The 13,622-nt window shown below is 40.1% G+C and overlaps 1 protein-coding gene across 4 annotated transcripts in view; it reads left to right on the forward strand.

Moving 5' to 3' along the window:
• The window catches only part of NRP1 (neuropilin 1), a 136,385-nt gene that overhangs the window by 56,504 nt on the left and 66,259 nt on the right, over window positions 1-13,622 (forward strand). For all 4 annotated transcript variants that reach the window (XM_028120882.2, XM_028120884.2, XM_028120885.2 and 1 more), the window contains exons 3-5: window positions 4-185; window positions 6,250-6,477; window positions 12,663-12,818. In XM_028120882.2, coding sequence (XP_027976683.1) covers window positions 4-185; window positions 6,250-6,477; window positions 12,663-12,818 — 566 coding nt within the window. The remainder of the gene's footprint in view (window positions 1-3; window positions 186-6,249; window positions 6,478-12,662; window positions 12,819-13,622) is intronic.

The raw sequence follows: 13,622 nt of genomic DNA on the forward strand, positions 1-13,622 counted from the left end.
TAGGTATGACTACGTGGAAGTCATCGATGGAGAAAATGAAAATGGACGCTTATGGGGGAAGTTCTGTGGGAAGATCGCCCCTTCTCCTGTAGTGTCTTCAGGGCCATTTCTTTTTATCAAATTTGTCTCTGACTATGAGACACATGGCGCTGGATTTTCCATACGTTATGAAATCTTCAAGAGAGGTGAGTGACTTCCAGTAGAACAAGTGTGGCTCAATGTTCATTCACATTGTTTGATTCCATGAAAGACAGCGAAAAGAAGACAAGGCATAATGCTTTTATCTTTGTGTAAAAAAATCATACGTTCCCACTACAAAACTGTTGAAAAATACTTTACACAAAGAAAAATTACCCGATGTATGGAGGAAGTTATGTTTAAATATTTTTTTCAGTATTTCAGGACTCAAAATTGCATCATTCTAATATGCTGACCAGTGTTTATAAGGCATGCATTCTGTAAAACTCTTTTAAGAGCCTTTATTCTTAGCTTGCTTCTTCAAAAATAAGTCTAATCTGCTCTCGAGGTTTGATTTCCTTCATTAAAAATGCGTGAGTCTCTTTTACCTTAAAGCCATGTACATCCCGATCCCTTTGTTTTATTACAAAATCCAAAACTGGTATTTCCCAGGAAAAGCAAAGCAGTTCACTAGCCTTAGAGTTTCTAAAGCTATGGAAGGAAGAAGAGCTTTTCTATTAATGTCTGTTAAGAAGAAGAATAGTTGAGGAAAGAAGCTCTTGGAGGAAACAGAACAGTAAAGCTTTAAATGGTATTCCCCTTAGGAAATAAAGATCCTTCTCCCCCTCCAATATAATCACTTAGTAATCTATTCCAATGGTATATATTGAGATGGATAGAATCTCACAATTCATAGTCTCCCAGCCTTGAGGAATTGAACACACATATCAGTCAATTGATAAACAATGTATCTTTATCTGGATGTCACTGTTTTTCACAAGAGCTAGTAGATTTCCTTTAATGTGTTCAATTCAGCCTTCCCTTTTAAGTTGACGGTACTGTGGGGGGTGGGTGGGGGCAATCCAGGGCCAGAGGTTCAAGATTTGAGTGTGTTGTCCTAGAATATAGGAGAAAGCCTTTTTTAATAGAAAAAAAATTCCGGCCACACCAATTACAGATTCTCAGCAGCAACTGAGAATAAAAAAAGGAGTCATTAAGAGTTTCTGGGAACATTGGTACAACTTTTTAAAATTTCAAAGAAATCTGGCACCGTCCCCATATAAGTATGGATAGATGGAGACAACTTTCTTCAAAAATTTATATAAGCACAAACTTAGAAAACCTATAGCATAAATAATCGTCTATATACAACATCAGTATGTGTAGCTGATTACATATGTACATATTTTCTTGTGTGGAAAGCTGCTTGACCTGTTATATAAATCGTATTGTACATGTATGCATATGTACACACACACACATATACACACATCTACATTTGCTTGCTTACCTGCCTATGGCACTATCAAAGAAAACAAGGGGTCAGAAAAGAGTTGAGGAGTAGCCTTTCATTTGCCATGCTTCTCGAAGATCTGAAGATGGTTGAAAAGAGAGAGAGCTCTGTAACTAAGTCGTTAAGAATTCATCTTCCTTCCAAATGAACTCAGCTCCCTACACTTTCATTGCCTCAGAGGTACTGTCCTTTCCCTATCCTGATCTCCAACACCACCCTTGAGACTTGAAGCCTTAGTTTTTCTTTCTCTTGTTGCCTTCCTACATCCAATGTGGCTTCTAGTTCTTCTGAATTTATATCCACAAGTCTCCAAAAGTCATGCTGCCTTTCTGTGTCCACGGCCTTATTAACTGAATGGGCCCAGTTTGGGTTCTCCCTATGTTTTCTCATCCTACACACAACTTCTCGAATGGTCATCGAGCCACTGTTCCTGAGATGCCTATGGCAGGTGTCCATCACCTATTGGGTCAAGCCTCAATGTCCCATTGGGTCAAGCTCAAGGCTTGACATCAAGTGCTCCCCCGCCTTCTCCAGCCTCACCTCACACAGATCCACACTCGGCTTCCTGCCTAAGGAGAGTGTGCTGGGTAAAGCCCGACAGACTAAATGTGAAGTTAATTCTGCCCTTCACTCTCTTCATGAATGTTCTGAGCCTCAGATTCCTTATCCGGGAAATGGAAAATAGTGTCTAGCACAGGCTTGTGGTGAAGATCGGTTGAAATGAAAACATGGGAAACATGGAGCCAGTGCCTGTCACCAAAAATGTCTTCAGTAAACAGGAGCCATTACAACGCTTATGGATACAGCTGGTGCCATCAGATTTCAGAGTCCTTGCTCCCTACCAGTTTATGTCCCTTAACCTCCAGGGAAACCTGGCTCTAAATTTACTCTTCTCAGGAAGCTTTTCCTAATTCTTCTACTTTTTTCCCTACATATCTACCCACCTTGTTCCCTACACAATGCACACAACACACACATACGATACACACATATGCATACTATATATATATACACACACACACATATATATATACAGATGTGTTTCACTAACCATTGTGTTTCTCCTTAATATTTTCAAATTTGTTCATGTGTGCATAGTCCATTTCCCAACCAGATTGGTACCACCTGAAAAATGCAAAGAAAGTATCTTCCACCCCCCCACCTCACTGTACATACTGCATCCTAATAGGTGCTCCATAGAAAGTCATTAACTAATACAATACACTTATGCATACATATACGAGTTCATGGACATTTTTTTCCTCAAAAGCCATTTAATGATATTATAGAATCCACGAATCTCCTTAAAAAAAAAAACAAAAAACATACCACTTCTTCCAGAATGCAGCAATTTCAAGTTTCCTCAAAACACATAAATTTTACTAATCATAGTTGAGCCAATGAGTCTTTTCACCCTTCGAGCTTGAGGTTTTCTGGCAATAGATTACAGTTCTAAGGAATTCTTAGGCCATTCCTGCATCCCTAAGCTTGCATTTCTAGAAGACCACCTTTGCCTGACAGCAAAGCCAGACCCTACCTCTTCCCATGCCTCCTGGAGCCATGCTGGACACCCTAATTTTCTCCCCAGGCCCCCCATTTTCCCCTTCTCCATGTCTTTTCCTAGATGCTGAAAGCTTGGGCCACTGCCCTAAAATTATTCCCACTCACCTAAAAAAATTTCTCCACGAAACCCATGCTTCCCAACCTATCACTCTTCCCCTGTTCTTCCCTTGGCCTGAATCATCCCGGCTCAACTGCTGGAAGAAGCTGGAGACATTTTCTGTGGGTTTCTATGTGGGGAAGTCACATTTATTGAGAGCAAGATTGGTCACTTCATATATTATTTAGTTAAGAGTATCTCCAAAGAGAATATCTTAGCTATTATTATTGTATATCCCAATGTCATTAACAAGGAGGCATGGCCTTCTTACAGCTGCACAAGGTCCCCTAAGTCTTACAAATAACATCAAAAGCACAGTGTTCACAGGCTGCCAATGCCAAGTGTGCACCTCTCCTACCAGCAGCTCACTCACTCACAGGCATGTGGGGCTGCTAGACCTCCCTCCTATTTAGGGCTGTGTACTCTCTGCAGAATTCCTTAACCCATGCCCCTGCCTTGCTCCTTTTTGGGAAGTGCTTGCTCAACAGTGGCAAACCTATACAACAGTGAACAAGAAAAATATTAACACAAATCTTGATGTTTACTGGAGGAAGCAGGAAATTATAGAATCTTTAAGTTTGAAGGGCTCTTTTTTCCAAATCCCAAAGTCCACCTCCCAGTTGTTATACACAGAATCTGAGGACAAGGAATGTTAGGAGGCCACCTAAGTTTACACGGCAGGTTAGCAGTAAGGATAGGACTGGAACTCAGATCTGGTGCTCAATCCAATTCTTTTCCATTACCGCATGGAATTTCTCCAATTTTTGTCACATACCTGGGCTAGCTTCAGTGAAAGCATTGAAATTTATTTGATTTTGAAAGTATGCCCTTGCGGCACCTGCGTGGCTAAGTTGGTTGAGCATCTGCCTTCTGCTCAGGTCATGATCCCAGGGTTCTGGGATCCAGCCCCGCATCTGGCTCCCTGCTCAACAGGGAGCCTACTTTGCCCTCTCCCTCTGCCTATTCCTCCCCCTACTTATGAGTGCTCTCTCTCTCTCTCTTTCCTCTGTCAAATAAATAAGTAAAATCTTTTTTAAAAAAAGGATGCCCTTAATTCTTACCATTTTTTTCTCTCATCAAATCTTGATCTCACCTAGGCAATTTTATCTTTTTAAGAAGGAGAAAATATTAGTATCTGAATTAAACCCTGCTATCAGCTTTGCCTTACAAGGGCCTAGCCAAGCATTATTTTTGCCCCAGGGAGGAAGCTGGAGGTCTCCAGGGTCATTGTTCCTACATTTTAAAAATAAAATAAAAGGGCTTCCAGTATCATATATATATATATATTATTTGTAAATTGATGGTTTACATTAGCATAGTCACTGTCATCTTAGAAGCAACTCATTAACTTGGAAACAGATTATAAACAATATAGCACATTTCATAATCTTCTCACCTGTAATTGACATGATAAAATGCCACATGTTAGTAACTTTAACTATAATCAAATAGATAAGTATCTGAAGCCATCATGGTGAAGGGTGAGCCACATCTGAGAAGGCTTCCAGAGGCATTTTAAACAAGTCAGACCTCTACAGGCCAGGTTTATTGTGCACAGCTAATAAGTTTTATTCTTCTGCATCTCCAGGGCCATAGACATCTAATATGTACATGGGGAGCAGAAATTGATTTGTTTACTCAAAAGGCTGCCAGATGCACTGAGGTGGAGATTCAGCCTACCAACCCTAGACACTAAAAATAGAGATCTGCTAGTTAAATTTAATCTGTATTGATGACCACACTGTTGCCTCCGGTACTTGGCTCTGTGGGAGAATATTTAGTTGCGAACACTCTCAACAAACCTCCGTATTTAGAGTTGAACCCATGCATACCATCACAGGATGCCCATCAGTGAGACAATGGCCCAGCAAAAGAACTGTTGAATTGAACATTCCCCCAGGTTGGATTTGAGGTTCAAAAGAGTCAAGTCATCTCTGATTCCAGGAGAGTCTTAAGATCTCTTTGAAAATTATGGCAGTGGTGGCGGTGGTAAGGGGCCAAGTTGAGGTGCTCACAGTCTTGTAGATGGGCCATTTTCAATGGTGGTGAGTACCACGCCATGTGGTCCTGGATGCCGTGAACTGAAATTGTGGTCATCCGTACCTTCAAAAGGTCAACTTGCAATATATGTGTGCATGAGCTTGACCAATTTAAATTACAAATTACCATAATTTGTATTGATAACACTGACTAGTCATTAAAATTATACTCTATAGGGATGCCTTGGTGGCTCAGTCGGTTAAGCGGCTGCCTTCAGCCTGGGTCATGATCCCAGGGTCCTGGGATCGAGTCCCACATCACTTCTCCCTCTCTCTCCCTCTGCTTGTGCTCTTCTGTCAAATAAATAAAATCTTTAAAAAAATATACTCTATAAATATACACATTATACACCCACACATATATATTAAAAAATAATTTTAGAATGGCACTGTATCTGATACTTTGGGGAAGGCAACGATGTCAACGTTGATATCAAGTGACTTCTAGCAACATGGCCTGTAATCACAGTTTATCATGCCCTCACTAACAGCCACACTTTACCGGCACACCTGTGTCAACACCACTCAGAATGAGTCACTCACCCTGGGTACATGTACGAATTACCTTTCACATTTAGTTTGTCAAAGAGGCATAGGTCACATCTGGCAGAGTTACTGAGTCACTGGTGTAGGAATCTGAAACCCAAACTCCCTCCACTGAATTCTCTCCCTCGCCTTTGTAAATGTTCTATTTCACCAATAAAGGGCTGTCAGCCTCAAGATTTAAAGATTTAAGCTTGAAGGGGCTATAATTATTTCTCTAGGGCTCTGTCGAGATTTCTATAGCTTACTCATTCATTGTTCCCACATGATTTTATATTTGTCATTTTTTTCCTCTGCAAGAGCAGAAGTTTTTAAATTGCTTCACACAAATGGAAAACTAAGGGGAACACAATAAATCTGAACTTGACTTTCCATACCTATCACTCCTATGAAAAGGCTGAGTAATGAATGATTAGGACAGTGATTATAATGGTGAGCTTTTATTAGAAAGATATGCTGCCTTTGCTCAGGTTATTTCTTGGTGAAGTCGTGTGAGTGGGATTTTCACTTTGCTCCTTCTTTTCTTTTACTCACAGGTCCTGAATGTTCCCAGAATTACACAGCACCTAGTGGAGTGATAAAGTCCCCCGGATTCCCTGAAAAATATCCCAACAGCCTTGAATGCACTTATATTATCTTTGCACCAAAGATGTCAGAGATTATCCTGGAATTTGAAAGCTTTGACCTGGAGCTCGACTCAAATCCTCCGGGGGGGATGTTCTGTCGCTATGACCGGCTAGAAATCTGGGATGGATTCCCTGATGGTAAGAAGGGCAGGAAGCATCCCAAAAAGGGAAGAATCTGGGGGAAGGGCACTCGGATCCTTTTACAAGTGTCATGATACTTGTATCATTAAAAAAAAAAAAAAAATAGCTCAAAAGGAGGAGGGAAAAGAAACCAAAACAGTAACTCTCTTTATGCACAGCAGCGATGAAATATTTGAACTTAAAACACAGTAATTATCTTGTCCAATTTCTTCATTTTATAGATAAGGAAACTGAGGCCATGAAAGATTATACATGGTCTCATAGCATTTTGTGTGTGTACGTGTGGTAGAATTGGGACCAACACATGGTTTTCCTGACTAAAGTATTTTGCTCATTTCATTGACCTGCCTACTGGTCATTAATTCTTAGACCCTAAGAGAGCAATTAAGTCAAACCATTCACTTTACAAATGCAGAGACTAAGGACCAGAGAGGTTAAGTACTTGATACAATTTTAAGGGGGAAATGTGCATCTATTACACAGTTACCAAAAATTTAGAAATTTAGAAAAGGAATGAGAATGTTTGGACATTCCTAATTTTGGGGGGGGGCATTGCTAATTTAGACAGCTTCCCCGTCTTCTCCTAGGGAATTTTTATCCTTGGCAACTTGAATCACCTCAAAACATCCTCTATCTACATTGCTCTTATCATCTAAATTCATCCTACATTTTAAAAATATTGACTGAACACCTACCATACACCAGGCACTGATCTAGGCACTTCCTAAATAGAACAAACAAAGATGGCAGCCCTCTCAGAGTTTTAGTTCTGCCAGGAGAACGGAACAATAAACAATACACGTTATAGATGAATGAATTATGTGACTGGAATGTCAGAAGGTGAGAAGTTCTATAAACAACAACAGCAGCAAAAATGGAAAGAAAAAGTAGAGGAGAGCAAAAGCATAAAAAGTGCTAGGGTTAGCAAGAGGGATGTGTAGGTTGAAATTTTAAATAAGGTGGTCAGGTTCGGCCTTATTACAAAAATGACATTTTAGTAAAGATTTGAAGGAGGGGGTGGGTAGCCATGTGGACAGCTAAATGAAAGCTTTCCATTTCAATCCTTGTGAATTAGGAGGTGAATGGCAAAAATACACACCCAAATCCTGAACAGAGGGAGATAATATCAAATAATTTGTTGCAGCTGCATTACTTGTCTTGTGTTTAGTCTGGTTTAATATTAAGATTTCTCTAGAGAACACACTCTACACAGATCAGAAAGGCCAGCTTGGAAGTTCTTACAAATCATGCAGTTAGAGATGTATAACCATCTATAAAATAAAGTCAGATATTATGATCAGGCTGGAGGAAGGAATATTTAAATAAATATTAAATTGTAAATGAAGGGCAAGTATCACGTGAAAGAGATTGCCTTTGCCTTTGAAATGACATTAAAATTATCAAGGTAATTCAATTTAGCTGTGTTCCTCAGCAGTAAACAGCAATGGAGATAAACTGGGTTTAGAGAAAGCTTATATTGTCATTGGAGTAAATGGGTGAGCTATCACTGGTTTAGTTTCTTCTTTGGTCTATTACTATATAAATAGGGTTATGATGATCTTATTGAAACTCCTTCATTAAGTAATGAGATTTGCCCAAACAGAGTGCTGATTGATTTCCAAGTATTCAATCTGATAATTAGGAAAACAATATTATAATAGTATTGTAATAATAGTTGGAACATTTAATAATGGGTTTGTTTGTTCACAACCCAAATTTGCAGCCTTCCTTTCCAGAACTTACATTTAAATTGACATCTGAAAAGGAGGTCCAATCAACCAACTTATTTAGAATACTTTCAGAAAGAAGCGCATTGTTATTAGTGTCAAGGGTTTTTCAAAGTAGTAATTTTCTGGCTCTAGAAAATCACTGAGTTGAAGCGAGGAACAATTAACAATAAGAGTTATCAGTCTTGCAATTCTCATGTTTTAAACTATGGTGCACTTGACTTATTCCCAGAGAAAACTGGCCTTGGAATGTGAAAACTGTGTTTGTATATTTGTTAAAACTTACCTGGCTTCGTCCAGCCTGCACCAGCAATAACAGCTCTCTCCTTTTTAGGCAAAATGGCAGACTGCCCCTCCTGGGTTTCTTGTCAGTGGCACTGGACACATTTTTGTCATACTAGTTCAACACATACAGTTCCTTGCCAACAAAACTGCTTTTATTCTTTGATACCCCTTCTAAAAACAACAACCAGAACGTGCTGAAGGCTTTCAACCATCAAGTGATTTTTAGGTTGCATTTTATCATACACATTGAATGAGATGACTAAGTAATTGAAAGGTACTCATTGATTCAGAATGACTTTGAAGAAAAGCAATTCTACTCCAGAACTCAAAATCCAAGGCATGCACAGAGTGAATCACACATCCCCATGTATCACTCTCTGAAGCTCCACGGATTCACAAGTAGCGACCCTGAAGTAATTGGTGGAAGTTTACATATGGTTTGTGAGCCATGAGTTGAGCTCGCCACCCTGGTGGGTGTTGCAAATGTTTGTGCTGAATTATGGAGCCAAACACGAATGCTTAGCTCACATGGTGTAGGCATGCATGAAGTCAGCTCTCCATCTAGGCTGGGCCAAAGAACTGGAAATGCAGTTGTTACCTACATTCCAAAAATTATCAACTATTTGAGGAATAGGTTTCATGAAAACTAGATTGAGTTCTGTTTGGTTTTTATTGACTTACTATTAATATTAAAATTAACCTTCTGAGATAGAAATATAAAAGTGATATAAGCACAAAATATACACATTCCAAAATATAAATGACACAAATGTGCAAATTTTTTTTTCTGGGGAAGAGTTGCAAAGTCCAGATATTCTCCAAGAAAAAGTTTACTATTGTAGGAGAAGAGTACATGGTCTATTTTTTACCTTTTCGAAATGATTCCCTTCCTTGTTTTGTTATTCAGAATGCCTCATTTTAAAAGTACATCTTCGTAGTAGATTCCTGCCCTTTTTTATCCATATAGAAAGGGGGCAGAAAGCAAGTTGTCTGATTCAGAGGTGGGGTTATAATTACTGGAAAGATTAATGGAAAAATGCAGAGAACAGGGTACTGCCATTCAGGGTTGCTGGTGTATCTTTTAAACAGCATAAATACCGTATCGCCTTCATACCTGAAAAGATATGATCACTGTGGACCTACTGTCCCCACAAGAGATTATTTAGCACACATTGCTTGCTTAAATTCTTCAATAATGCAATTTTTGAGTTCTACTGCTGTTTTTGCGACAGTTTCCATTCATCTCCTTGGCCTTTGGGTCTACAATAACGGAAGTAGGAAATCCAATAGCTGTGTTCATGTAAATACACAAATGAGCACACACAGGAGATGGATAAGAATACTGCATCCACTCTTGCTCAGATCAATATTGCATTAGCTTGCTCGGCTAAGGTCTTGCTGTTGTTCAGGAAAATTCAATACTTCTTTGTCTTATGGTCGAAAAAGCCTTTTCACTCTCATATCTCGAGGGCTCCTAAAGAGAGTTGCGCACTGCTGTCCGGGGGCAATGTTCTAAAGGACAGAAGGCAGATTTACCCATGTCTTAAACATTATAAACCAGTGAGTCATGGAGACTCTCTAAATTATGAGTCTGCATTAGACAAGTTCTCTTCTGTTTGCTCTTTCAAAGGGACTCCCCCTCCCCCCCTTCCCCAGAGGAATGGGGTGGTAGTGGAGGGGAAGAATCCACAGCTTAAGGGGGCGAGGCAGCTTCCCTTGTGCACTTGTATTCTTGGAGGGGTCAGTGACTGTGGGGATTAGAGAATGGCTCCAAGGACTCAGGCTGTCAAAGTTTGCCCACAGACTAAAGAAAAAGAAAGTTATGAAGCCACAATAATGGAATTTAAACGAGGGAAAAGAGTGAGAGCATATGAATGGACTCTGGGCCTCTCGTTAAGATTGTAGATCAGAAATGGGATTCTTTTTGAGGAAAGGAAAAACCTGAATTCATGGCTCTAGCATAATGTTTTCATGCATGTGTCATGGGCAACTTTGCATTCCATAGGGAAGAAAAAAAGTGTTGAATTCATTCAGGATGAAGAAAATCTGGCAAACATGGGGCGCCTGGATGGCTCAGTCATAAAGCGTCTGCCTTCAGCTCAGGTCATGGTCCCAGGGTCCTGGGATCGGGCCCCGCATCAGGCTCCCTGCTCGGCGGGAAGCCTGCTTCTCCCTCTCCCACTCCCCCTGCTTGTGTTCCCTCTCTCGCTGTGTCTCTCTCTGTCAAATAAATAAATAAAATCTTGGGAAAAAAAAAAGAAAAAGAAAATCTGGCAAACAACACTTGTAGAAGAACCTGAGTCTCAGATTAAAGCTGAAGAGAAACAAAACAGAGTTTCATCTCCTGAGATGCTTTCTTCTGCCAGCTGGGAAGTCTGATATAACAACATTTTCTTCCCATGATGCAGAGCCACTGTTCATGACCACGTGGTGCCCTGTAGATAATAGGTATATCGATGCCACTAATGGGCTATGTCCTTGTTTTCTTCATGATAAAGCAGTCTACTCACACACACACAATGTTTGGTTGCTGGAGAGTGAGGGGTTTCAGTAGAGAAAATTCTTAGAATTCAATCGAATCAATTACCGTGAATGCATGGAGAAGTTATCAGATATTCAATGTAACCACTTTACACTAACACAAATGTGGAAACACTTTGGTTGGTTTTTTTTTTGTTTTTTGGGTTTTTTTGTTTTGTTCTGTTTTAAGTGGGTTGGCAAGGAGCTGAAAACCTGTTAGCCAAGGATCTGAGTACTCTAAAAAGCAGGGTGCTCAGACTAGCCAGCTGCCTACCAGGAACTCAGCAGGTACGTGCGGCTCCAGGGAGATCAGCTCTTCTGAGGCTCACTTTTTCAATCACATTTGAAGCTTCTCCTAGTCCCCATCAGCTGCCTTCTGCATCCAAGTTATACACACGGGCCTTGGCACACTGTGTCCCCATCCCTCCAAGAGAGGGGTCCACCTACTGTGCTTCCTTGAACAAAGCAATAACTCTTACTTGAAATGCAGAGAACCATGGATTTCTTGGAGGGGAAAATGGTCCACACCAGATTGTCCTTCTAAGCCCAAACCATCTGGTATGTTTTTACCATATGTGCAAAAAAAAAAAAGAAAAAAAAAAAAAAAAACTAAAGAAAAGGGTTTTGTTTTTTTTTTTCTTTTTTGCCTTGTTGATGATCTGGACAGGGAATTGGAAAGATTCTCCAAGCCCAGAGGGTTTGTGCACTGTCTATAAGGCAACACACAATTACTAATTGCTAAGGTTTATCTAAAAGCTCTTCAATAAAGGGGTGGCCAATTTAAGCCAAACAGCAGTTTGACTTACCAAAATTAATCAGTGTTCCCAATCTTTCACTGCCTTGGCTCCTTCCTTTTTTCCCATAGTCTAATGGCTGCGTTGGGCCGTCTTTTGGCCACAGTGCAATGCAGTCACCTCTCTTACGTTTGGGAAAGAAAAAACTGGAAGAAATGTCAGATGCATTTTCTTTTCGTATTGTTTACAACTTATTGTTATGTATAAATTATTGATATCTGTAGCTTCTATTTTTTTCAATTGTTACAATTATTAATTAGCCTGTAGATAGAGCCCTGAGTAGGACATCGTCCCTTGTCCAAGTCTGTGATGTTCCTCATAATAAAGCTCCAGGACTAAAAGATGGAATGAGGAAGGACATCAGGGTTACTCAGTGCTGGATCATATTCCTGATACTGGTCTGGTTCCATCCAGGACCAGTTCCCAGGATCTCCTCCTAGGGTGGGAGAAGTTGAATAAGGCAACTTCAGGAACCCTCGGTGATCACAGCCTCGCTGGAATCTCAGCACTGGGCAGTGTGTGCAGTTTGGTACTGGAGATGAATGTCAAGGTGCCCCTTGCCGGCCCAAATCTCATACTTTGCACTGAAGCAAGCATTTCGATTCTGTTCCTAAACACAGTCCTACTCAGTGGGAAACGTAGTTACATTTGTGATTGCCCTTCTGAGCACACTTTAAAATCCTCTCCACAAACCTGATCCAATATGTTCATTGCAAACCAATTAACGGGGGAAGGCTTGCTTTGGGTAAGAAAACACTTCTGGGTTCTGCTGGGACCCATGTTTGCAAATGGTTATTCTTGCATCTGCTGTGGAACAAAAGATATTTAAATGTTCTCCGCATTTCTCCCTTTCTAGTTGGCCCTTACATTGGGCGTTACTGTGGACAGAAGACACCAGGTCGGATCCGTTCCTCATCAGGCATTCTCTCCATGTTTTTTTATACTGACAGTGCAATCGCAAAAGAAGGCTTCTCAGCAAACTACAGTGTCTTGCAGAGCAGTGTCTCAGAAGGTCAGTATTTATTCATCTTGCAAAGCACTGTGGTAAACACTCCCTGTTATTCCTCCCCCCACACCTTGTGGCCACAGGAAACACTAAAGAAATGCTTTGTGAATTGGAGTGCCAAGTATTTGTTTTTCTCTTTTAAGTGGTTTTTATAAACATCAATAGGAAAAACTATTTGGTGTGCCTTCTTAAGAAAATCGTGGATGAGAAGGCTGCTTGTAAGCCTCTGAAATTATGGGAGAAAGTGGGAAAGGGCAAAACAGGGCCCCGAAACAATGAACTATAGCCAGACCTGTCTGGCACCCTTGAATGTGTATTGGGTTGAGAATCCTAGATGGACAGACTTCAATCAGAAGTGATAGGAACACATATGTGGTGGTTTATTGACAGGGCAGGCTTACAGGATAGAGGCTGTAGTGAAGAGGACAGGGGATGTTTGGAGACCTGTCCTACAGTAGGCTGGTCTCTTTTTTACCAGATCTTGCTGGAAAATGAAAAGACCAATTAAATCATAAAATCGTATTTGTACTTAATTTGATTAATTAATCTATGTATCTTTGTGTCTATAAATATTTTTATTACAAAATAACAAACCTAAGCTTAAAAGTATGAAAGAAAACCTTTTATGCCCTAAAACTTTATCTATTATGATAGAACATTCAGAAAATGTGGAAGTTTGGTTAATTGAGAGTTTTCTTGATGGTTGAGAATCTTTAATCTCTAAAGCTTTTTTTCACCTTAGTACTTTAGATTCACATTTCCTAAAGTTGAATATTCATCTCCCTTTATCATATTTCATCTCAATGTCAT

Source organism: Eumetopias jubatus, unplaced genomic scaffold, assembly GCF_037043125.1.
Source record: "Eumetopias jubatus isolate StellerSeaLion01/CBP00866 unplaced genomic scaffold, mEumJub1_p1.0 scaffold_8, whole genome shotgun sequence".
Classification (NCBI taxonomy): domain Eukaryota; kingdom Metazoa; phylum Chordata; class Mammalia; order Carnivora; family Otariidae; genus Eumetopias; species Eumetopias jubatus.